At 32.5% G+C, this 27,042-nt stretch overlaps 2 protein-coding genes across 2 annotated transcripts; both read right to left on the minus strand.

Annotated features, from left to right (window-relative positions):
* Nucleotides 1-287: 287 nt before the first annotated feature.
* Nucleotides 288-9,913, minus strand: LOC122567048 (angiotensin-converting enzyme-like). Its single transcript, XM_043725131.1, has 13 exons — nucleotides 9,470-9,913; nucleotides 5,090-5,277; nucleotides 4,813-4,971; nucleotides 4,665-4,746; nucleotides 4,447-4,587; nucleotides 4,177-4,359; nucleotides 4,004-4,098; nucleotides 3,783-3,934; nucleotides 2,616-2,743; nucleotides 2,305-2,551; nucleotides 2,105-2,194; nucleotides 1,916-2,023; nucleotides 288-1,843 (listed from the first exon to the last, which is right to left on the minus strand). Exons 2-13 carry the CDS (start codon nucleotides 5,273-5,275, stop codon nucleotides 1,222-1,224), a joined length of 2,193 nt encoding a protein of 730 aa, XP_043581066.1. The 5' UTR covers nucleotides 5,276-5,277; nucleotides 9,470-9,913; the 3' UTR covers nucleotides 288-1,221.
* A 1,774-nt stretch (nucleotides 9,914-11,687) lies between these two features.
* Nucleotides 11,688-26,187, minus strand: LOC122567050 (solute carrier family 46 member 3). The gene is made up of 6 exons (XM_043725135.1): nucleotides 24,684-26,187; nucleotides 17,218-17,319; nucleotides 15,727-15,864; nucleotides 15,110-15,193; nucleotides 13,380-13,536; nucleotides 11,688-12,830 (listed from the first exon to the last, which is right to left on the minus strand). Exons 1-6 carry the CDS (start codon nucleotides 25,669-25,671, stop codon nucleotides 12,644-12,646), a joined length of 1,656 nt encoding a protein of 551 aa, XP_043581070.1. The 5' UTR covers nucleotides 25,672-26,187; the 3' UTR covers nucleotides 11,688-12,643.
* Nucleotides 26,188-27,042: the final 855 nt, after the last annotated feature.

A 27,042-nucleotide genomic window follows, 5' to 3' on the forward strand; every position in this document is an offset into this window, starting at 1 on the left:
ATAGACATTAGCATTACTAGCTCGTTGGTAGATATTAGCATTAAAGAAAAAATTGCTTTATTACTATTTCATTTCTATTTCATTTGGACGTTAATGAATTTTTTAGAATTTATCAATTAGATTTATAAATTAGAGAGAAATTTTTATTTAAAACTAAAATTAGTTCGTTAGTTTGACTTTTCTAAATTGGTACGAATTGTAGATGTAGCTTAGTTTAGCAAATGCATGCATATCCTTTCATTCATATCTATAATTTGACAAAATGATCAATGGTTCTCAATAGCGTGGACAACATAAATTAATTTTTTTAATATTTAAAAATTGATGCATATTAATTTTGTACCAGGAGAATACTTTATTAAATACCTTTACACGGTACAAAATAAATACTTTTATAAAAAATATAAATTCTCAATACAGAGAGTACATTGTATACAAATTACATATACTTATGTAAGTATCATACATGGTAGTATTATGTAAGAAAAATATATATGACATTGGTTTTGTGACATCATTGAAGTTGTGATAGTTACACATTTGTATAATTATTCATTCATCTTACAATTTTGTATAAGTGATTATGTACAAGCCTTAGTTTGAAAAATATGGTAGATATAGTATAGACTAATAAAGGTACCATTGAAGTACACGTCCTATAAATTTTACAAAAAAGGGAGATACTTCTCGCTTTGTGCGTTTATTAAAACCTTTTTGTTTTTTATAGTTTGGCATAGTGGTAGAGGAACTATTGTACTTGGTATGCATGTTACGACATTCCTTTCTTATTTTTAAGACTAATATTGCTCTACAAAAATGATACATATTAAGTTTGTATACATATGTACATAATGCAATGAAAATTAAATAAATTCGATTTAGAAGATATAATTGAATATAATATATCCACGCGTTAATACTTTTCGTTTTGTTTATCAAGCTCTAGTTTTCTTCTTACGACACTCTCTTATGTATACTGCTCAGACTGTATCGAGAGACTAGTATTCACACTATATTTCCGAAATATAGCCTCTGTTTTTTTTCTTTTGTTTTCTTTTACAATGAACAGTAAGGAATGTACAATATTAGATATTGTGAATTAATAAATGTCTTTCTAGACGAAACGGTCCGTAACAATAACTTACACAGGCAAATATTACAAACTAAATGCAAGAATAAATATACGTAATATGTAGATATTTTTAGCGTAGAGAGATACCATTAAACGTATCGTCTATTTTTTGGTACTTTGCGACATCTTTGTCTTCCGAAGATCGCAATTATACAAATAATTATTATTCCTATCAGCACTGCGCCCACGGCCCACGCTGCCTTACTAGTATTTGTCTTTGGTTTATTGTCATTTCCTATGACTTGGGTGTCAAGTGATTGATCGAAAGGAGCCTCAGTTGTCACTGGTTGTAGTGGATTACGATTTTCTGGCTTTTCGACTTGTTCATATATAGGCGATTTAAACTTTAAATCTTTGCTCGAATTAGCCACAATATTTTTATCGCTCTTTTTATCATCCTGTCTACTTGGAGACTTTCTACCTATTATTTCTGTTTTTTTCTTTATAGTTTGTTTCGAAGTGGCAATTGTAGTGGTTGGCGGAGCATTAGTAGTCGTGGCATTTATTTCCATAATTAGTTTCTTTTCTAGTTCATCTAATTCTGACTCTTTGGCTGTAACTGCCTTGTATTGGAAATCCTCATACTGATCGTCAATGAAATCTTCCAACGGCGAGAAAAATGAAAGTAACGAATCCGGTGAAATTTCATCTATTTCTAAATATTTATTGACTACTTTCATCCAATCATCGGCACCTTGCTGAATCATTTTTCTGTTAAAAAAATGTTCTTAATTTCTTTCTTACAAAATTGTTGTAAAATTTTTGTTTATAAGTAGTACTCACAAGAAATTAATATTCATCTGTTTTCTTACGATCGAATCATATCTAATTTCTGTGGATTCCATCAGATATTCATACAACTGAAATGCCAACATTGTACCGACTAGTTTTCTGTAAGAGAGTAATATGCAATAATTTATCGATACATCAACGTAAATATGTTATTGTCTCGACATTGTTATTACTACTTACGGCAAATATGGTTTATTGTTCGTGATATGATCATCATTTAAAAATGTGGGTAAATTAGATCCATTAGATTTGATTCCTTCATATTTTTCCCTAGAATGAAAATTTTAATAAAGTTTATTAGTATTAAAAAAATCTCTTAAAATATATTGAATATAATATAATATTATATTAATTAATATAATATTTCAAGCAATTAGTACCTATATTGCCACCAAGATGATATTAAATCTTCAGAATTTGTTAAGTTTTTTTCAATAGCATTAATTCTCCACATATCTACAGATATGTAGTAAGCAATCCGCGGTAGCGTATTCAATGCAGTAATCATAAGAGATACAATTAAATTTTGATCATTATTGCCAGAGTCATCGATAATACGTGTGTAATTTAACCAAGCAGGACTTGCTGCTAAAATACCAAAGAGTTCCGACACACCTTCTTCTAGGGCTGTAAATAAAATGTTAATACCACTTGTAAAGAGTCAAATATGTATTTGTTATTAGTATCTTACCTGAATATCGATTAGCCGTATTAAGTATCGGAGTATCCTCGACAGATAATTGATTGAACACAATCTTTCCTACGTTTTTGTGAGTAGAGAGATAATTATTTATAGTAGGTTCAAAGCAGGTAGATACCCTGTAATGTAAAGATTTAAATTAACTGTTAAGTTACGTGGAATAGCCCGTGCGCCGTCCTTCATTGTCTGGCCGTCAAGGGTTCGCGTGCCGTTATTATTCGGATAATTATAATAATAATGATAATATATATAATTAATAGGTATTATTCGGACCCTCAATAAACCTAAGACACCACCATAAACTGAATCTTATTAGCTTGCAGGAACCTTTAATTCTGCAAGTACTTTCGGTTTATGGCTGGTCCTTAGAACAGTCCTTAGGCTTATTGCACGTTCTTACAAATTACGGAGAAAGCGGATATTTGTCTAACAGAAAAGCAGGTTTTTCCCATAAACAAAGTCACCCATGAGTCACGTTGGCAGGAGGCTTCTTCCTCCTATCAATCATTCCTAATGTTGGTCATAACCAATACCCTCACTTTCCTAACGAAAAGTGTGAGTAACGAATCCGCTTTCTTCATACAACAAAGGCACCCACTCCGAGCTTTCCTCCGTAATCACACAAGAACGAACTTCACTTGTTCTCACAACTACAGAGCAGTCACTTGATCTCTAGAGTTATTCCACAGTAACATTCGAGTAACAGTTAAAGCTCATCAGTAACAGTTAAAACCAGCTCGAGTTAAAGCACAGTTCGAGGAACAGAAGGAGTCAGAAGTCAAGTCAACAGAATCGCCAAGTCGAAGACAGTCAATCGACAGAAGATACACCATCATAGTCGCCAACACAAAACGAGTCTCAGGTCGTACTCATTCGTAGTTTGTCATTCCACACACGCAACATTGTATCACATTAAAGTTATTGGATTATTGAAAATATATATTAACCTGTTAATGTCAGCGTTATATTCATTCAACCACCCTAATTATCTTAACCGAAATAAGGGATCGAACGATTCGTATTATTCAAATCGTAACGGGAATTTACGACTCCCGTTGGCGCGCTTCTTTGAGATCGCGTCTCCCCGCGAACGGTCGAAAGTACATTAACTTAAGTAATAAAAAATGACAATTTTTAAAACATTTACTTATAAAGTACCTCAAAACAGCATCTTTGCAGAAATTAACTAATTTTGAAGGACACTGTCCATAGAAATAACTATTTTTCCAAAAATCTGCTTGTGGCACTTGATTTAGTATTTGTGTACTCATAGCAGAAGCAATTCTGTACAATGTTTTCACATGAAGTTTCTAAAAAGAAATTTAGTTACACTTTCTGTACAGTTCATGTATCATTGAGGCAACAAATGTAACTATTACCTTCTTCCAAAGATTTTTTTCAATATTATACATAAGATCTGGATAAGGTGTTACATCAACTGATATAGGAATCCAATCGTTTCCTTGCAAGGTTCCTTTTGGAATAAATGCAACTTATTTAATATATTCCTATTATTCATTTGAGAGTGTAATTCAACAGTGTTATAGTTTACCAAGTAAGTATGCTGGTATTGTATCATTCATAGCAATATCATACTTCTGAGATAAGCTACTTATTACGAATTTCAATATTTTTTTATGAAGATTGACAATCCTATTCCATATATATTCAACTTTATTATAACCATCACTGTATCCACTTAAAAGTTCCCAATATTCTTTAACATCTTTGACACCTAAAATTGAATAACATTTTTACATTTAATTAAAAATTGTCAACTTTAAAGTGTACAAAATACAATTTATGCTCCAAAAATATTTACCATTTGCTTTGGCAGCTTTATCAACAAGTGGTAGGATAGCAGAGAAATTTTTAACTAACGAAGCTAGTTCTTGATGCCATGCTATCCAAACAGTCCTCTTATTTCTAACATCATTACCACGAAGCAGTATATGTTCCACATCTAAAGTTCTCAATATATATGTGATTAATTACCATATAATTGTGCATCTGTTTATGATGGATTGAAATTTCTGTTACCTTTTCTTGTGTGATTATTTAAAATTCCTTTATGAACTGTAGATAATCTCAGCAACTCTGTGGTCCCAGAAAAATGAACAAGCTACAAGTAAGATTCTATTAAGTTTATTTAAATAAATGTTTTTGCTTAAGTAAAATGAAATCTCACGCTTTTAAAATCTTCAGTATCCAATAAAGCATCGCCTATTTTTTCAGCAACATCATACTTGTATTGTAAAGATTCATCTCTGATATCAGCTTTTGAAATGTTACCAACTTCGTCTTTTTGTAAGTTCTTGAAGGAGGCATAAGAAATTAATTCGTCTTCCTATAAAAAAATTATTGTATTAATAATTTTGCATATTTGTCGAATTATTTGCGTATTTATACATTATTTGCATATTTATTGAATTATGTATTCTGTGCTTATAATTTAAAAAACATACCCATTTTGATAATATTTCATTCGATGGTGAATTAATGAATTCCCATTCCGCTTCAGCTGTACTCATACAAGTATCCTCGTAAGCAAATTCGGTTAATTTTATGAAAGCTCTAGTCTTTTCATCTTCTACGGACGCAACCACATACACTATCAGATTAAGGATTATGCAAACCCATTTTGATGGCATCCCTTTACGGTAAAAAGGAAGATATTATTATTTATAAAAATAAGAAATATTTACTAAGTCGTAAAAGAAAATATATTAAAAAATATAAATAGAAAATTGTCAGTTCATTCAATTTCTAATTCTAATAAGATACTTGATTATTTTATTATAAAAAAATGGATAGAAGTAAATAATTAAAATATGTCTTACTCAACGCGGGAAATTTTTAAATGTTAGGCATACGCGTATGATATCTGTTAATAATATCTGCGCCCGTTGAGGTATGTTTTTGTTATAAAACACTGATTTTTATGATAAAAACTGTACATTGAAACGCATTTGAATATATTTTGTCAAAGCAATTACTTGTTCTTAAGCAACTCATTTCATTATCGTCATCCTTTTCTAATTATATATGTAGCTTTCGTAATCATGAGTCAATTAAAGTTTAAAGTATTTTCCCTTCTATTTTTTTTTTATCTTCACGAGTTCAACGAATGAGATATTCCACAATTTATTATGGGTAGAATACCTGATCTTTATTTATAGTTCAAAAAAGAGATCGCGAATTAACACATTAATTTCTGACTACATCGATTGATGCATCCAGATCCGTATGTATTTTATGCTCTATACAATTTTCTAAATTATACAAAAGAAGAAGCAGTTCTGTTTTGACGCTGTATGATCCTGGATAAGATCTCGAATTCCCTATTTTCTCTTATACGTTTAAAATTATTATTTTGGTTTTTGAAGTATAGAAACTTTAATACAGACTTAATGTATTCTAACTATATATATATATCTATTCCTTCGATACTATATATATACGTGAGCTATTGCTACGTTTTCTTGGAAGATCAAACGCGATTTTATTATTCATAGAAGTCGGCATAATAATCATGAATCGACCAACTGTACGTAGTCACACCATATTCGCATATTTAATTGCTTTCAATTTGATACCATGCTCAAGCAAATAATTCTGTTCATAAAGGCCGTTATGGGAACTTATTGACACCTTGAACTGAACGACCATTGGTTTATATGTATATTTTAATACGTGAGTAATATTATTTCGTGGTCGTGGATGGGAAAATCGAGAGAACGCAGTGAGAATTGATGCACTTTCTATTAATTAACAGATAAACGAAAATGAACTTCATTGCTCACTGCTATATAGCTTGGTGGCTTGTTTTTTACTGTCTTTATTTTTTGTTATTTGAATCTTATTATTTTCATTTATCTTGCAGGTATAGTAGTAACATGAAAATTATTATAACAGAAGTAGTAACGGAAAAATTTCTTGTCATATCTAATTATTAGAAAAATTCATCTAATATTGCTTTTTATTAAATATGTAATTGCGTAAATATGTTGTGTAATTAAGCTACGTATAAAAAGACGTTGATCTGAAAGACAATGGAAAGCGTCACGATGATAAATAATACATTTTGAACCCATGTACATCAGGGTCATCAGACTATAAATGAAATTTCCCTATTAATCATGCTTTGTTTATGATTAGAACCATTATAACAAAGTCCAATGAAGATCTCTTTTTAGTTAATTAAAATGTTATGTGGTATGTATTATATGTTAACTATTTAAATGCATATGAAATGTACGTTAAGATTTAGGCAACGTGACAAATACATACATATAAGTCATTTGAATGAGAACTATCGTAGAAAATAATGAAAGGAAGAGACGTCAATTTGTTTTGTTTAAACTGGTTCAACTGGTACTGGATTTCATCATTATGAATTCCTTTAAAGTATATATTTTTTTATATAAATGGACTCGAGTCATGTAAAAGCTTGGAATACATGACTATCCTTAAAAATCGGGAGTCTCTGTAAATACGATAAACTTTCGCCACACGAAAAGGAAAGATTTCAAGGAAATGAATTTTAAAGAAATCAATGGATATTATTCCGAATGGCACTGGTGGCGAACCGGGACAAAATTTTGTAGGTATTGCTAGATGAGATAATAGGCCTGAAATATAAAATCTTGGCACTGGGAAATCATGCGTTCCGAAGATACAGGCGCCTAAAGATGTATATAATAAATTCTTGCGCTGTTATTAGGTTGGCAATAGTGTTTCTGGCAAGATTTACCTAGCTCAAACCAACACCAATACCCTTGTTTACGAGGAAGTGATTATTTTTTTACTCATTGAACATTTTTAAGCTTAATATATACATACATATATTTATCCTTCAACTATATACATCATTTATTTTCACATTATTATATTAATTGCCGAACATGGAATCTAATAGTAGTAAAGATCTATTATATAAGGTCCTATACTTTCTGCGCGCATAATTTCTTGACACTACGATCTTATATCTCAGATCTACTATCTCATTCCATGATATCCATCAAATTTCATCTTCATCGGCGACCGGTACCTTTCAAAGGTACAGCCAGATTAATGTTAACGAAATAATGACGCATTTTTATTATAGATATATAACGTAAATACTTTTTAATGAGACATTTCAGACTCGTAAACAAGTATCCGCGCATCAAAATTAAGAGGGATTTGCAAGTTGCCATGTGTGCGCAAAAATAGCTGTGTATAACAGCAATAAACCTTCAGCCAGTATTGACTAAATGCTAAACGCATTAAAGATAGAGCTAATTTTGTTTTATTTTCCACTTAGATTTAGGCGACGAGTAAATACACAAAATGCGTCTATATATAAACAAAAGAGAAAAGTTTAATATTGATCCCCAGAAACCGACATAGCATTTAATTACGAATTTAGGACATTTACAATTGATTACCAAAGACTACATAAAATCCACATACTACTTAAACTGGAAATATCGTAATAAAGAAATTACTCCAGTAATTCTTATTAGCATTTAATTTTTTATTAATTATTATTAGTACCTTAGTATCATAATAGATTAACTTGTAATTTTTCATAGAAATTTTATATAATCTGCTACTCTATAACCGAATATTCCATGGTTATACTCATAATTGCTTTTTGGTCAAATTTTTCACGTAACTAATTGTAAGTTACTAGACGCTTAGAATTTCAAGCACAAATATCTAAAAATAAATCATTTCAAAATAGCTTAAAGTTTTGTAACATTCGATGTGTACAATAAATTATATCCAGCATCGTTCCAAAGATGATTTGCATATTCGTGTCTCCACCTTGGGAATAAGTCCAAAATAATATTGTGTTAACATATAACTGCAACGATTTTCCGACAATTAAATACGTCTTTAATTTTTTTTTTATAAATCAAAGACACAGAATTCAAAAGGCGGATACATAATTTCATAACTTATTGTACGTATTAACACTAATGTTACGTGACTTCAATAGTAATATTTCGATAAACAATCAGACTCCCATAGTAAATGGAATCCAAATATAAATAGCGCAAAATTCAAATTATTTTTAAGAAACTGTTTTTAAAGTCGTCTAGTAATCTCGGGGTATATTATAGATTTTATCTTGGAAAGATATATGTATTACTTCGTTTTCTTCGATATCGCAATCACTGATTCAATAACATTGACTGGAGAAGTAGAGAGCAACGAATTTTCGTTCGGCTTTCGTCTATGAAACTCGATCGATCCATCCTCGAAATCAAACAAGTTCAATGGAAATTGTGATTGATATGTTAACGACTACTGAAGTTGTTTTTTTATGATTGAGATAAGTTCATGTGCATCAATTATGAGTGACTTTGAATAACGGAAAATTTCTTGCATTTAGTTCAATTAATACATAGTAAGTGATGCAACGCACGATATTTGACGCATTGTTATTTTTGACTCAATTACAAATTTTTAAGCTTTTATATTTTTAACCTTTACAATTTACATTATAACAATATTTTAAAGCACTATTTACATTTATTATTTGCATTGATGCGTTAATAATGGTAAAAAAAATACTTATATTTGACATATACATATGTTTCTAGAACGACCTTAAAGTCTTTAGAATACGAATGGTACTAAAATATATGAATGGCTAATTCAGAAATAATAAATTATTATGAAGTTTAAAATTGAAATAAAAATGAAAAATCTTTGTCTCATGCATGGTGTTCTTGAATAAAGTGTTCAAAATAAATGATAAAATTTATTTAATTCAAGGCACAAAGAATAATCAATTGTGACTTGGACCATTGTCAAAAGACTAGATCTAGTTTAAGTTTCCTGATCTTGCTCACCTTAGCTAGCCGAGCGTCGTTTCGCTCGACGTTCACGTTTTCGATTTTATTTCCTATAAGTGGCTTCGATTCGTGTGACGAACAAGGATCAACTGCACACCAGAATACGTCCGAACACACAGAAGAAAAGAGTAAACGTACGCACACACACGTGGAGAAGTTACTCGTGTCCCTCTCTCACTGGAATGTTTTCTATTTCTCGAAAAACGAGAAGTACGATCAAAGATTGTCGTAAAAAAAGTAGAATGATTAAAATCGAACAAAAACTACCGCGAATATGCACAGTAGTTGATTGATTATCTCACTTTTATCTTACTGCAAGTAATATACAACTCATTATGTGTATACTGTATGACTATGATCAATATGACTATTTGTTCAAAGTTCGCACGATCCAAATTCCTTTACATCATGCTAGTCGCCTCGACAGCATACTCAGCGTACTGTACTATAGGTAGTGTAGCGTGTGACGTGTGACGTATACACAGTCATCGAGAATATAGTTATATAGAGTATGTCATTCAATGATTTTGTGATTTCTCAAGTTAAAGTAGAAGTAGCACAAACGAGGTACATATAAACCAAGTTAGACTTGACAGACAACGCTTTTTCATGTCTTATGTTTTGGTCATATAACATCTTTATCATTTTCGTGTCACATGCGACATTACCGATTAAGTATAGTAGTGACTATAGAGATATAAAGACAGAGTGCGTTAGCGAGCTGAAAAAACGATATAGTAAATGTGTAAGTATAACATCATCAACGAACTAGCGTCAGTGTGCATGTCTGACTAGATAAGACAGAAGACACCTCTATGTAGCGTTCTTTTTCTATTCTCCTATCACATCCACTTACACATTAACATATGACTCATGTGCTCTATCTTTATATCTCTATGTAGTAAGACCATAGATGAGGTATAAGCAGAGATATAAGACACAGCAATAGTGGATCCCCACTAAATAGGATTACGAAGAACTTGTTCTAATTGAACTAGTGAGGTCCACTTCCTATGGGGGGAACTACTGACCAATGTTACGAAGAACATCAAATTATAGGTTCTAACCCGACCCGAAGTACCAATCGGGCAGGGTCACAATCCTTTAGACTCTGCAAGCGCCATCGGCGCGATAACTTCCGCGACTAGACATGAACAGCGAGCAGTCCTCGACCAGTAGTACCAAGACAAAGGTGTCCTTGAAACGACTTACGAATACAAGGAATTATCAAGTACACGTTGGCTCACGCGCGTCCGGGATACGCAATTATTCAAAGGAATTGAACAATTGCGAACTGATAAACCGCGAGAATAATTTGTTCTATGTAAGCGAGAGGGTCAAGAGAGAAGAAATTTTTAGAATTTATATAATACTTCAGTTTGTAATAAATATAGTTTTCGAAATTCTTCTACAAGATTTTTTATTTTTATAACCCATCGTAGTATTTTATAACAATTTATAAATTTTCTTAACTTAATTCTAAGTATATACCGTTGTCCGGCAATGAATCGTTAAATATATAAATTTAATATTTTCACGCACACCATTCTGTTTTACTTTCTAATATAAGATTATGTTAAAGTATTGTTTTCGTTCAATTATTAATTTGATTGCTTACATTATTTTATTTAATAACGTCCGTAATTTGTATTTAATATACAGTAGAATTCAGTTTATTTAAATCTTTCATATGACAAATACTTATATCCTTACTACTTATGATTTCTCGTTCATATAATAGTTCAGATAAATGAATCTAATGACCAGAAGTTTACTTATTTATGAGTTTTAAGGTGTTCCCATTAAGACTAAGTCAGAGAAGTTTCTTTAATCGACCACTGATTAAAGTTTTGTTTGAATAAACGGACTAATTACAATCGTCGCGATGCGACACGACGTTATAAACTGTAGAGGGCGTGAGAAACACTCTGACTTTTTTCGAGGTCGGTATTTCAGAACGTTAGATACGAAGCTTCATTTAATGTCACGTCTATCTTGTTCTTTGTCAATGGTGGAACATTTGCAGTGGTTAAAATTGGAACTAAGTTTTAATATGAAATTATTTTGAATTGAATTTTATCATATAAATTAATAATAGAAATAACTCTTTCTTTTTTTAATATAAGATTTTACTCAAGTGTCCTTTTTAATTGGAAGTTTACGCTCGATTTCTTTAATCGTCATCATTAGCAGTAATAATCAAAACAGCATTTGGTTTTTTTCTGTAAACTCCATTTTTATTTCCTAAATATAAAACTATCGTACTATATCACATAATAAACTATAATACACGTATGTACGTGAATGACATGTACCTTAACATAAATACTATATTGATAAAAACGTACAACAGATCGATTTTGTTCATGTGACGTACTTTCTCGTAAAATGCATGATCTACAGAAAAATAAAAGAAACGATACACATATATGATATCTTGTTGGTTTCTCTTCGCGAGTATGAGACTTACATCGATTTAAGAATATCGAACACAAGATGAAACTCATGTCTCGGTTTGTCCAAGAGTTACATTACATTTTGTAAGTATAACCTCTTGTCTTTTTTAAATTTCTCTATCGTATTCGTATTTTCATTCAATATTGATAGTTTGGAAATAGTACACACAAGTAGCATTTGTAATACTGATATATATGAACAGACACATGTCTGTTCTACATTGTCTATTGTTAACCATTTATTTATTAAGTACCGGAGACTGTTTGTACTAGGGTTTGAAATAAAGGATAACAGTTTTGAATTATCGATCAGCAAGATCGACTGAAAAGATCATGAATACCAACATTTACATTCCCTACTTGCATTTTCTCTTTCTGATTGAATAAATAAAGTTATCCTTTATTTAAAACGCGTTTTTCATGTCGAGTAAGTGGATAACTTCGTTTGTTATTAAGATTTTGGTTTCTCTTTCTCATCTCTTCCGTCTTGTCTTTATTTCAGATTTACCGCGTAAACGCGATAATATGATTATATTCCGGATCATTTGTCATACCTTAATAGCATTTTGTACGTTAAATGAAAAATTTCTTTCGGTGTAAGTTAGTTGTATGTAGAAGTTATTTCAGTATAACTGAAAAATTTGTTTTCTTAACGATGTACGAAATATACATGTTATGTATATTCAATGGGATATTTTCCATAGTAAGTTCTGTGTTATAAATGGTCAGATTCGAAAGCTGTATTTGCGACACCGTTCATCGTAGGAACTTCTGGCTTTTTCTCGCCAACGACTTGCCATTTCATAGTTTTCGAGTCGTTCTCTTCTGGTCCTTCCTTGCTCCTCGCTTTCTTCTCTTGCTCCAGCAATTGACGATCTTTCCTGTGCTCCGTGTATAACCAGCTGTCCATAAAAAAATTCACGTTAGCTCTCTAACTTCCTTCTTATCAAAGACGACAATTAATCAATCTATTTTTAAAACATGTAATTAAAGTAATTGGTAATTGTACATTATATTAGTGAGCAAATCTAGAAAAAATGTTCGTAATATTTCCTCCTCTTTTATTATCTTTTATTATTTTCCTCTTCCTTTACTAACTGATACTTCTATAAAATTATTTATTTAGTGACCATGAGGATGTCTCGAATGGAGCACTTTCGAAAATGGTAATTTTTCACGACACACTCGAAGATTACACGAGATATAATTGCTGTTGAGAGATGATTTACGAGTTGAAAATTATACGGAAATAGCAATACTAATGCGGTATTTAACTGAATCGACTTTGAATTGTTCATCTGATGATCTTCCATGAGTGAAGCTCTCCTAATGAACATGTAAGTTACTCTCATGTTTTAATATATAATATTAACGCGACCTATTCAAAATTAGCTCACGACTCACATTCTGAATATCTATGATATGGAGGACTTGCAACCGGTAGAACTTACAAGAACGCGACGACGGCTGGCATGGTCATGCAGGCACCGACAATGAAGAACGTCCCCGGAAACGTTTTCATGGTTGCAGCGTAGATGGAACTGTACATAGGCCCATAGATGAGAGGCATCAGAGATTCGCAGACACCAAGCAACGAATTCACCTTGCCTGCAAATCAACGAAAATTCAGGTACACGTCGTTATTTAATTAATATACACAGTTTTCTTCGCTTCTATGCATAATCTTGTGTACTCCAAACATTCTTCTGTAGCGGAGCTCTTTGAAATTTTTATTTATACTACTTTGTTAATACTCTTCTTCTCAAACCAAATAACTAAGGAAATTAATTTGCACATTACGAATATCGCTAAAATGGCACCAATGGAATATAAAGGGTAAAATCTTTAATAATATCGTAGGATCATAGTATTGTGATTATATTACTTTAAGTTAATATAATCTAACATTATTAGATCATACTAAAATAGATTAAAACGAAATGAATATAAAGTCAGATAAAGTACGCTAAAATTGAGTAATTTAACTGAAATTCTTATGTTTGCCATATATGACTCATGATACTGGTTAAGTCTTAATATAAATGATTAAGATAACATCTTAGTATATGGGATAAAATACCGGTGTTAGAAAAAACAGGAAGAAAGATGATCTCGAGAATAGTTGGATTGTTAGCTAGACAGGAAAACGTTGTTAGACGTTATTCCAGCTGAAAGGAAAACCCGTGGAAAATTGCTTAAAAACGGTGTCGATTTGACACGAAGATACGATGAAACAAGATTATCCTATTTGCGCGGTTCTAAGAAAATGTACGAAGGTAAAAAGGCATCTCAAAATGATCCAATTAGGACGAAGGCCGCTATATCACGCTGGACCAGTTTATATAGTTTCTAATTCATGGTGTCATGTTTCGAGTATTTAAGTGCAAATAGATACGTTTCATTACATATACAAGGTATTTCATGCAATGAGATCAAGTCATAGCTTTAGAACGGTAGAGATTCTACTCAACAAACGAATGTCTCATTTTTTAAAAGAAAATGGAGAGATAATTTGGAATTATTGAGATTATAAGTGATTTATAATTTTTGTAATTTGAGGTGATTTAAAATTCTTGGAATTAAAAGCGAGATCTTTGAAATTAGATAACTTGACATCTTCGAAATTAGAAGATATTAGAGCGTATGCTATGTTATATACCATTCAAAACTTTTATATTTGTGATTTAAAAATGACGTTTTTTTTTCTATTGTCTATCATTTTATAACTATATGTTTGTCCTTAGTTGTATGGAATATTTTGGTATAGGAAACTCTGATCGAGTTTCTAAAGAATACGATCTATTCTTTAGGATTATCTATTAGGAATATCTATTATTCTATCGTCGTTCCTTCTAAACTTACATCAATAATAAAATAGTTTCTTGTATCTTTTTCCATGTTTTATCAAACTTGTATAATACCAAGTTCGTGATACATGTATTTCTGTCATACCTGCGTAATATGCTTCCGTTACGTGCCTAATTTATTCCAACTTTACAAAGGCTTTATGTAAATTGAGCATAGATGTTTTACAAATTATATAAAGGAATATTTTTAACACTTGTATCATAACGTTCACGTAACGGTACCTGCTACATGTTTTTCCGATCTTACAAAAAAAAGACGCATTTGTTTCAATGTCAGTCTGCTATGCCAAGGTAACAAATCTGTATTCACTTACCGAGTTCACTTGTAGATACGAGTTTAGATGCTATCGATCGCATCGCTATGAAAGATGTACCATTCACGATCTCGACGATAGCCGCTGAAACAAGGATGTACGAAAAAGACATTTTACATTATTGATTCCCTTTCTTGGAACTTAACGCATTATCAATTTGTGTAGGTAAATGTGCTATCTTTCACTGTAGAATTTATAATGAATATACGATTTGACTGCATTTGAAAAATTATAATTCATTGAAAGTAAAGTATTGCAAAAAAGATTAGTAGAATAATATTTTTATATATTATTATTAATATTACTTATATATTATTATACTATATATACAGATACATACATGTACTATTAATTTCGTATAGTAATATTTTTTTATGTATGTATTATGTATATTTTTGTTATAATTTTTTTCGTATAATAATATTTTCGCACCGTATCAAAGAGAGAAATGTTACTCTTTAATATTATTCCATTTGTATTTTCACGTTAGTAATTTTCACAGATTCTTATTAGAAATATGTATTTTCAAAAGAGTCTAATAAAATATACTTCATGTTATTGGTAATGCGTTAATGTTCGAGATGTTCATTTGATTTAACATTTATGTGAACATTTACCTAAATAAATCATCCAGTCCGTGATTGCAAATGCATAGACGAAACCAGCCAAGATCTTACTCATAGAGCTCATAATCCCGACTATAGCATCATCGATTTTTAAAATGTGACTGAACACACCGACAGATACCGCGGTTCCTATAAACAAAAATAATGTCATTCTTGAAAAATGATTAACATGATAAGTACTGTGAAGAATTTAAAATCACTCCTTTCACCATCATCCAAGCCTCTAGCAGAATGATTGAGAATACTTAGATAGCAATTTTACTTGACACAAGTACAATTTTTGCATCTTTCGGTTTCTGTCAATGAGAATATTGCAAGGTTTAGTGATTGTACGATAGCTGTTCAGTTATGAAAAAAGCAAATGACTACAAAAATATGTAAAACTAGTTTCTTTTTATTTTTAAATAATTATAAGTTTAATACAAAAAGGCAATAAAATACAAAAGACAACTCCGTTCATTAATTTACGTTTCAGCCTCATAGCTATGGGTTTCGAGGTTTCTGTGATTTACTTGAAAACGATGGTCAACGATTCCGTTTCGTAACAGTGCTACCCATTATATAATCGATTTCCGTTGCTTTCATGGATAGAATAGGCCAAAAAGAGTGACGTACGAGTTTCACGTCAATTCGTCAAGGTCTTAAAAAAAAAAGAAAAAAGAGGGAGAAAACGTTTAGAAAAAGTGCAGTAAAAAAGTATAAAAGTACCATAATTGAATAGTGAACGAATTTTAACCTACCGAAAATTATAAAATTATTGAAATAGAGGAAAGAAAATTCAATATAAGAAAAGTATTTTCTTGTAAAATCAATCTTATTGGAAAAATTTTCTACTAGAAGACATCTTTTAGGAATATATATCCTTAGAAACAATTTTTTTTCGCAAAAGATACTTCTATTTGAGAGGCAGTTATCGCCGAAAAAGATTCTATTTTTGTAAGAAATATGATTACACTCGTAACAATATGTTTTCTGTGTAGGATTGTATTTTATTAAAATGCAGCTTCGAGCGTGTAAGATATTCCAGACAATCGTTAGTTCCTTGAGTTTTATTCATTCACGTGTTTCCTCCAATCCTAAACGGCATTTTTTGCTTCTTTCATTAATAATCACGTGTAACTATGATAATAATAGGGTATTAAATGTTATTCTGAAAATTGTTGGAGGAATTATCTTCCTTACATTGTCTTCATATTTGATCTTAACATATTCGATTCTCAGATATTTATCTTTTTATCAATTATTATCAATTCAAGTGAACAAAAAATTCTCCTTTACTTGGAGTAATTGATAATTGACGTAAATAGCCATAAAGTTTACTCATAAATACACGATAATGTATTGATATACTATCGATGAAACATCATGAGTTACGGCGATTCGTGTTTCATTCGCTTGAAGAGATAGTAGCTTTTTATTTTATATAATCTGGTCAGTCCAAGAAGACCTGTATATTATATTATTTCTCGAATATTTACTCACCGATTAAATTCGTTACCATGGCGAACGTGGTGAACATGCTGAACATAACTTCGTTCCAGTGGTATCTGTATCTCATGTAAAGATACATCACTGCCATTTCACCTATAACAACAATTATCCGCTTTAAATCTTCGATTTTCACTTATTTCGTACCTCTTAGCGAATTAAAAATCTAAAAGAATAGAGTAAATTGAATAATAGTGTCCATATCTCTACCGGGATCTTATTGTTATACCTCAGTTTTATTCTTTCTTTAATTTTGTTTAAATCTGTTAGATTTTAAGGAGAACAACAAGGAATTTTGTTAACAATAAAAGAACACTATTGCAGTTTAAGATAAAATTTTTCTTAGCCTATGAATTATTAGTATTCATCATTAACTTTACCAAACTCAGTCAAATGATCGGTTTCAAAATTTAATTTAAAATTCTACATTCATTGTTATTTCTTTTATTCGTCTAACTTTATGTAAATTGTTATATTAACGATAATTGAAAAATTGATTAATCAGATAATATAATATAAGAATTTACATAAAGTTTGATGAACAAAAGCAATAACGACAAATGTACAATTTTAAATTAAATTTTGAAGCCGATTATTTGACCAGGTCTGATAAGATTAATGTTAATACTTAAGTATTAATAACAGAGAGGTATATTTTCGAACGGTTCTATAAAGAAGACACGATGTATTGAAATTTGAGACCTATTTTACCTAAAACAAATACGTTTATCGTTTATTTAATTAAGAATTTACGAAGGTACAATATATTCTGTATACGAGCGTGCGAAAGGGTTAAATAAGTTTGAATTCTGAATAACAAGAACGATAATTTAATTTACTCTAAACTACAATCATCCCGTACGTGTTGTAACTTCGCGAACCACGGGTTACAATGTTCTAAATTCAATGTAGGTGGAACGATTCCGCTTGCACAGCATGAAAGATCATGGTCAAAACGTTTTTCAGAATTGGCAGCTCGCGTTCGCCGCTATCTCTGCAATGTTGCTTCATCGTTCCACTGTACGTAATGGGCCTCGAAGTTGAAAATGACACGCGGAAGGCCGCTTAAGGTTAGGCGTTGGAACAAGCAAAAAGTTATGCCCGTTATGCCTGTCACTTTTTATAGTCGAATAAATTATTGCCTTCGAGAATTGATCCACGAAAGGATCAACCACCATTGACGTCCCTTCTTCGATAGAATATTGCGATACGTATACAATAGCGTGCAAAGGTTTCCAATCAGATAGATTTCTCACTTTATACTCTAAAAAATGATATTTTACCAAGTTCTATCTAACATCCTGTAACTTGTATAACGGCGTCTATTCGTTGTATTATCTTCTTTCGTTTATTATGTTCTTAAACTCAACATTACTTGAAATTCTGTTTGATATCAATTCTGGAACAAGATGCGAGAAATCTTTCTCACCCAATACTTTTGCATATCAACGTAATTATATAGTTAACTTGCCTCGAGTTATAACTTACTAACTTAGATAACATTATTGAATTAATAAGCTGACGAGTTGTTGGGTTGTTGGTCTACGATATTACGTCACGACTCGAAAAAGGTTGTGAGACATTGGCATAATATTGGATTGGCAACTAAGGCATTACCACCTAATGACAAAATCCGCAATCATTTATTTGTCAACCCAATACATGTAAAATTTAGTCAGATCACGTCGACAATAATAATGAAATCTTCAACGTCATACCATGATTGAGCGAAGAACTGAAAACACAATTACGCGTGTTTCGTCCATTGTCTCTGACATTTTGAAAAATATTCCCTGCTGGAAGAAGCACTTAAAAATGCTGACTTTATCCTTTTCATCTTCAACGGCCATTACAAAATTTACTTTTTCCTATCTACTTATTTATTCTCCGGACTTCCTTTCCTCATAATCCTATTGTATATGAATGCATGCAAATCTCTATCGACGGGAAGCGTTTAAAAACAAAATTACGAACAATTAATGATCGATAAAAATTGCAGAATTTTATGCGATGGACGATATGAGTATTGGAAGAAAAAGAGTTATGTTTTTTAAGCAGAAAAGCAGGTAAATTCCAGCCAGCAAATGTTGGAATAATTTCTTCGAATTTTTAGCTGCAACAATCTATTTATTTCACCTCTTATTTTGACTTTCTTTGATTCTGAAAATCTCCATTCCTGGAATTTACATCATTTACCATCTCGGATCGTCGATCTTTCACAGAGGTAATTAGAATAACTTAATCGTGGTTGAATCCTCGGGTGGCTTGAGAAGCTATAAACACAATCAAAAGTTATTCCGAATGATTTCGACGCGTTATTAAGCTGTATTACATAAGGATATACACGGCGTTACACAACAAGTTCGTTCATCAGGCTGTCGAGTTAATCGTTTCCGTCGAGTTTAGGCTATTATCACATCATTGCTTTGCTTTTCTCACGAACATTCCTTCAGAATGTCAGAGACAATTCCACGATTGTATTTTTATCGATCGATTCATCTCTCAAATTTTATGTTACTGGATAAACGCTGGTTTTTCTTGAATTGTTCATCCTTCGGAAATTCATTTCGCACAGTATAATTAGACTTAGATATGTGTTCGGTGTAATTGTTTTAATCATAGTATAAGCGCTTAAAACAATAATGTTGGATTTTCAACAACTCGCCATGCTGATAATTTTTCATTGAAGCAATTTTGTTAAATATAATTCTTCGTCGCTTGAAACAAAAATTCTAATGGAATTAGAGAAAGAAGAAAGGGGAGAAGATCGGCATGCCTATCTGGTTTTTGAAAAAATTAATCGAGCGAAGTGATGAAGAATACAAATACCAGGGATGAACATTTCCTGTACAGAGAAGAATTCCGTTACTTCTAAAAATTGCAACACTAATTTCTCAAAACGATTTAGGAATAATTGGTACGAAAAAAAGTCGACGAAAAGAAGTTGGTACAAAATTGGTCACGTTCCTTTCCACGAAACTCGTCAATTATCTTATTGTCGTCGATCTAATTTGCATGCAGACTACAGCGCGATTTGTGTACCGACTTGTGTAATTTCATTTAATTCGAGGACCACATTCGAAGACCGTAAGGAATGTTGAAAATTACTCGGAAATTATCATAAACGGCAAAGAAATTAAATCCAAGTTCTAACGCTAAAATAATTATGAAAAATGTTCTGTGGCCAAAGAAAAAAGGCAGTTACCGTATAATTGCGGAGTGTCAAGAAATGAGTGATTCTAAATTCTTGCATGATCGTGCTTTGTTGATCTTCTCACTAAATGTTATTACAAAATCAAAAACTTTGATATCAGAGAATCTAAACAAAATATAGTTTTCAATTAACTCATGCGAACTCCATCTCTCATCTTTCGATTTAACTGAGATGAATCAAATGTGAAACGATCCAAGATATGAATCTCGTTGTACGATAGTATAGTGTAGTATAGTAGCGTCTAGGATATGGAAGTTATAAATCAAAACGTAAAGTGAAGACATCGATCGATGTCGCATTGAAATTTAAAAGAAAAATGTATGTAGGAATTTACTTTGTGTTTCGATATAATGAAGATCAGAGAGCTAAGATTGCTTCATACTTTATTTCGTTTCTAATTTAATTAATTTATTCGTTAATGAATCAACCAATTACGATCAATAGTGATTAGATAAGGATGTGAAAAGAAATTTTAGCAATAAAAAAGGGTAATAAGGCGATAACCTTAGAAGATAGAGGATATGATAGACAAAACAACGCAAGGCATAAAAAAAAAGAAAAGAAATGTATCGTTGAAAAGAAAATATATTGCAAAGAGATATGGGAAAGAAAATTTATATAATAAAAAAGTAGATTTTTCTATAAAGAAGACTCCTAAGATTTCTATCAATTTTCTTCCTCTCTTTATAATATATAAACTTCGACACATGACCGATTTTCCTATCTCGTTATATCATAGAAGTTACTATAACCCTTCAAACCATCAAGATTAGACCGATTTCCGACGGTCAAAGATCTGAAATTACATCAAGCTACTTAGGCCATCAGACTGCATTAGCATACGTGCGTATAGAATCTAGTTCTAATAGGTATGTTGACTTCGCAGACGCACTACCGGTCATAAATTTCAGGCCACTGTCTTTATTGTCTCGCTTTCTATATCTACGGTCTCGTATCTTCCTTCTTTTTTCTTCTCTCCTCCTCTTTAAAAATATATTTCTCCGTTTCATTTTCACGTATTAATTAAATATTTAAATGTTTCGTTGTAAAAATTGAAGAAATAGATTCTCCTCTCTTCTTCTCTATAAGTGTAATATTCCTTCGTGCCGTGGAGATTTTAATACGTTAATTAAAATAATTTATTTCTTCGGTATTTTTAATGAAAGATTCAAACGTTTCATTAGTTTATTAAAAATTTCTTAAAACACGAAGAAATATACTTATAAAGAGGTATTAGAACGTCGTGTAATTTCAGTAGGGATTTCTTTGAAACAAACGTGGATTTATGTTACAGCAACAAATTACAAAAATATCTAAGTATCGGTTATCGTTTCCATTCTCTCGTCCTTCGGTAGCCGTTCCTGTCGATAGGTAATTGCAATTAATACCGTGAAGAAGGTTTGTTGATGGTTTTCTTTGATCGATAACGCGTTCGTGTGCGAACCAATGTCGAAAGGGAGTACATTTGAACTCGATCGAATTAAACACTGATGATTAATGAATTAGCGTACGTCAATTGCACGGTCCAATTATACAATGTTTCGGATAATTGATATTAATGTACCTTCTGTAATTGACGTGTCGATAGATCACTTGTCGTACCAATTCTTTAATCTTGTATTTCTAGAACGAGAATCATTGTTTATTACGTTTCCATAAGTTGAAATAATATATAATAGACAGATCGCGGATTTTTACGAATTTACGTAAAATCTAAAAATCCACAGAATGCATATAGATACGTAGATCTCTGCTTAAGTCCCCTCTCTTTAATAGTTTTCATAAAAATATAAATTTGTATAAAAATCTACGATGTAAGAATAAATATTGTATTTCTAAACTTTGCAAGCTAGTTTATTATATTTCAAACATGTGAGACACATCAAGACTCAAATTCGAAATTCGACCAAGTTCTTCTGACAACTGAACAAGACTTTTTATCGATAAAATCTTTATCTGCGATTCTTTTCTGTCATTTTAGAAACATAAATTTGTTTATCTTCCTTTTGTAATGTCAAACCGAGGACAATATCGCAAGGAAGACAAACAGAAACCATAGGAATATGCACGGACGTCTAATTGTTGGCCTTTCAAAATCAGGAAGAAGGCCATTACATGAAATTGTTATAAGCAGCATGATTACCCAGTGCTCTTAGCAAGACGAATAAAGACGCAACGAAACATTATAATGTCCGGCGTATTAGCGGTCTAATTAAATTATGACAAGGACGCTCGCCTTGAATTCCCTGTTGCAATACGAATTCGTGATGCGCTAATAATCCGTAATTGACGGATGGAACCGTATTGTCGTTCGAGATTAGCATCGTAACCATTCGGAGAAAATGGGGACACTAAGTTCACTCATTGTTCCGATCAAAAAAGTAATTGATAAAAGAGATAATCACGGTAAATTTAATATTGATTAAATTAAGCTACATTTTTATTGGATTAATGAGATAATTATCGTCCAGATACGCCAAAGATGTATATTAATATTCGTTCGAGATATTTGTATTTAAAATATGGGGAAAAGATAAGTTCAATGGAGAAATATATATACATGGACGATATATAGAAACAAATTTAACATAGATATTACAAGATTGCAATTGTGAACTAGATACGCGTATGCTGTTCGAGATATTTTTATTTAAAAGCAAGAGAAAAATGAAGATGGTTATTGTTACAGAATAAAAAGAATTCACAGAAGAATTTCCTTATCGAAAAATCTGTTGGTGAGTAAAAGTCGAATGAACATCCTACAAAAAAGCAATGATTATGACGTTACAAGGACATTTGCTAGGATCGTCAAAGAGCGGGACAATTAATCACACTTTCACTAGCGCCCCTGCGCGAGCTATCGCAATTTTCATGTTACGTGCGTATCTCCGCTCATCGTATGGAATATATGTAGAAACTATTGGAAACACATAGCATGGACTACATCCATCTACTCGCTGTCGATAATTACAGCTCATTACATCTATCTCTATCTCGTTCTACCTCGAAAACCCCGATTTTATCATTTTTATACCGTACCTAGCAGTTTCCGCTCTTTCCAGTGGCCTAAATGTTGCAATTACCTTTGGAAACTTCTGTTGGTTACTGCAATAATACTAGCGAGATTAACGAGAGTTATGCTTAACTTTTCCTACTTTCACTCGCCCGATACAGACTTCGATAGAAGAGTTGATGAACAGGAGATCTTTGAATCTTGGATTGGACGTGTGAAACTTCTTCGATATGGAAATCGTGAAAGTTGCTTGAAAGAGACGTTTAGCGAAGGACAAGTATTTGTTTGGTGACGCGCGAATTTATCAGGTTTGTAAACAATCTTCGAATAAAATTGTAAATATTGTAGTAGTAACTAATATCCGGATCGTGAATCTTTGTAAATTTAATTTGGATTTTTAGGCAAATTCTCAATGGTTTATTCCAATGTCTTTCTCTCGATAATCATTCGATCAAAAAACACAATAGACTCAAGGAGACCCACGCATTAGATTAAAATATTTACAACGTTATTTGGAGATTTTCAGGAGTTGATTAAAACGAGACTTTCCGATTCAACATATAATTGTATTAGGTAAGAACGATCTACCTCTGAGTATTATGGTGCAAAGGGTAAACGTAGAGTAGACTTAGATACATGACAGAGAGATCGCTACAAATACACACAGGCCATAGACCACAAGAGAGAAAGGAAAGTGTAATTACAAACGTGTCAGATGCAAGGATTGAAATGTGTTTTTGTTAATGAAATTTACAAAACTAGCTAAACTAGTTCACGCTCCATCGTTCTCGATCAATTCGATCAAATTTTTGCGTAACTTTCGAGATAACGAGTTAAGAAATTCTTACAGATTTCGAAATTTCTGGCTTTCATCCCTTGTCAAACTTACCATACGAACTAGCAACCTTCCTATTACATCGAACAATTAATTGTTACATCAAACGTCTAATACTTTCTTCAAAATAGAAATTCTTATCGTGCAGATTTAAGGAAGAAATTTTGCTTCCGCAAAAGTAAAAGTCTAATAATTAGATTTATAGATTAAATGCATTTGTAGGAATTCTTTCAAAGTACAAAAATTCGCATAAAATGCGGAAGTATTCAATTATACTTTGGAAATACCCAAAGTAAAGTGCCAAGTACCCATAGAAATTTAAAATAGGCACAAATTCCTATTTTAGTTCTACTCTTATGATCTATTAGTAATAAGAAGAAAATAAATAAAAATCTTACCATAAAGTGGACCGATCACAACCATAACGATGACCATAAGCACCAACACCCTTTTCTGCCGATTATTTCTACCCTGTTTAAAAGCAACACGAAAGGTCTCTTCAATATGCTTAAAAGCGAAGAAGTCCAAGATCGATGCGCACACGGTCATCTTCTTCGTCTCCGTTTTCTCCGCTTTTTGCAACAAATGGGGTTTAGGTGGCTCCTTGATCACCACTAACCCATAAATGAAGCTCAACACGTAGCACACGGTCGAAATACCGAATACACCATAAAATCCAATTTTCAGGTATAGTATTCCTGACAACGCCATTCCGATCGGTACACCAAGCGACAAGAAAACATTTGCAGCACCAATTCGAAGCGTCCTGGACTCTACCGATGTGATATCCGCGATATAACTGAAAACACCCATGAACATGGTGAACCAGCCTCCCGTTAACGCTGGCCAAAGTGCTTCGAAGATACCTGTGGCTTCCATAGGAACCTCGTGAAAGAAGTAGGTGCACAACAACATACTAACGCTGCTTAAAAATTCACCAATGATAGGTAGAAGCATACACGGCTTCCTCAATCCTGTACGATCGCTCCAGGCACCCATGAAGAGGATCAAGATGGTAGGTAAACCACTAGACAAAGCTGTTTTCCATGTCTGCATACCAGCAACCAATTGTTGAACAGCAGTTTCTTCCATCTCATAACCAGTCGTGTTCCTTCTAGCCAATGCTGTGCAGACTTCGTCAGGATAAGCCAGGTTCACTCTACACGCTTTTTCCAAGCTGAGATTCTGCGTGGCCAGAGAAGCTAGCATACAGGGTATCACGTAGCAGGCGATCATAGGCTCCACAGTGATATTACTGGTGAAGTAAGACCATTTCTGGCGCAATGTCATGGACTTCCAGACCAATGCTTTGTCAGATACTACCTGATTTCCAGTGGTGTCACCACGTTTCTTCTCCATCGTCGATGAATTATTCGTGTCAGCCATTTCCTTAATAAATAAGGGCAGACTGAGCTATGTCAATGGTACTCAAGTATTCTTCGTGATGCGCTACGTTCCTTGTAGAGTCAGCGTCATATAACTCGCTTTGCTCCAAATTTTTGATAACTGTTTTCCAATGCAGATCCTTGGTGTTGAGTGAAACTTCCAAGAATTTTCGAAGATAATTAAAATCATGCGGATGGATGCGAAGATACAGTCCTGACTGGTACCAAATATTCAACCGTTCTCCACGGATTTTAATATGGTAGATTTTCTCAGTTATTCACATCGTCTGATAATTAGTTCAATTGGACAATTCTTCCTTTTTCGATACTTCTTCGTTGACTGATTACCTCTGGACCGATTTTAGATGTACGTATTCTTTGAAATTGTATTTATTCGTTGATATACCGGTTGGTTGGATTTCAACCGGTCCGCGGGAGAGACCGTCTAACTGTCTACTCCTGGCTAATGCACCATTGTGCATTACGATACGCATGTTACCTCTTTTCCCTTCTTCTTCCTCTCGGCCACCTCCTGCTCCGTGCTGTTCCTCCACCACCTCGTGTTCCCTCCATATTGTCCCCTCTGAAACTCTTCGACGATCCTACTCCACGTGCGGGGAGAGTACATCCGAGGGTACATCCACCTAGCTGAATATAACACTCGTAACACGATGAAACGTCGTCGGTGCGAATCGTTTCTGCGACGATCGACAACCACGCGCTAACGTCCACGCTTCCGGTTCCGCTCTTGGACGCTTTTCGGGTCAAGGTTAACTTTTAGAGTCGATGCACGAGGGTTCCTTTTAATTTTACAATCGCAACGGAGGGTCTTTGAGATTTTATGAGATTGTAGGCAACAGAAATTTCTGTTGAAATTGCAGACAATATTTTAATTAGCTAGGAAAATACAAATTCTATTGTGATTTTATAGAGTTTAGGAAATTTCTAATTTAGACTTTGTTTCGTCAGAAAGATTTAAAAAATCGTGTAATCATACTGTAATGTATTAATGGGAATTGTAATTTGTCTATAGATATGAGATTTGATTTTTCAAAATTTTATAGAGATTTCATTTTCTTTTTTATATCTTACATTAGCACGAATTGTAATTTATGTATAGAGGTAAGATTTTTAATTCATCGATTTGTTTCTGTTTGTTTTCATATGTCCTGAACGTTTCACTAGAGTCAGACGAATGTGGGTCAAGCGCGAAACTCTTGTTTGTCTCGTCGAATATCACGTTCTTTTTTCGTCTTTATTAAGATTATGTCAATGTGTTAGAAGTATGAGGACAACCAGTCCAGATGTAGTAAGGTTTTTAGAATCCGTATGTTGTAAGAAATCGTTCCACAAAATTCTTACCATATCTTGA

The sequence above is a fragment of the Bombus pyrosoma genome, linkage group LG4, assembly GCF_014825855.1.
Source record: "Bombus pyrosoma isolate SC7728 linkage group LG4, ASM1482585v1, whole genome shotgun sequence".
NCBI classification, from domain to species: domain Eukaryota; kingdom Metazoa; phylum Arthropoda; class Insecta; order Hymenoptera; family Apidae; genus Bombus; species Bombus pyrosoma.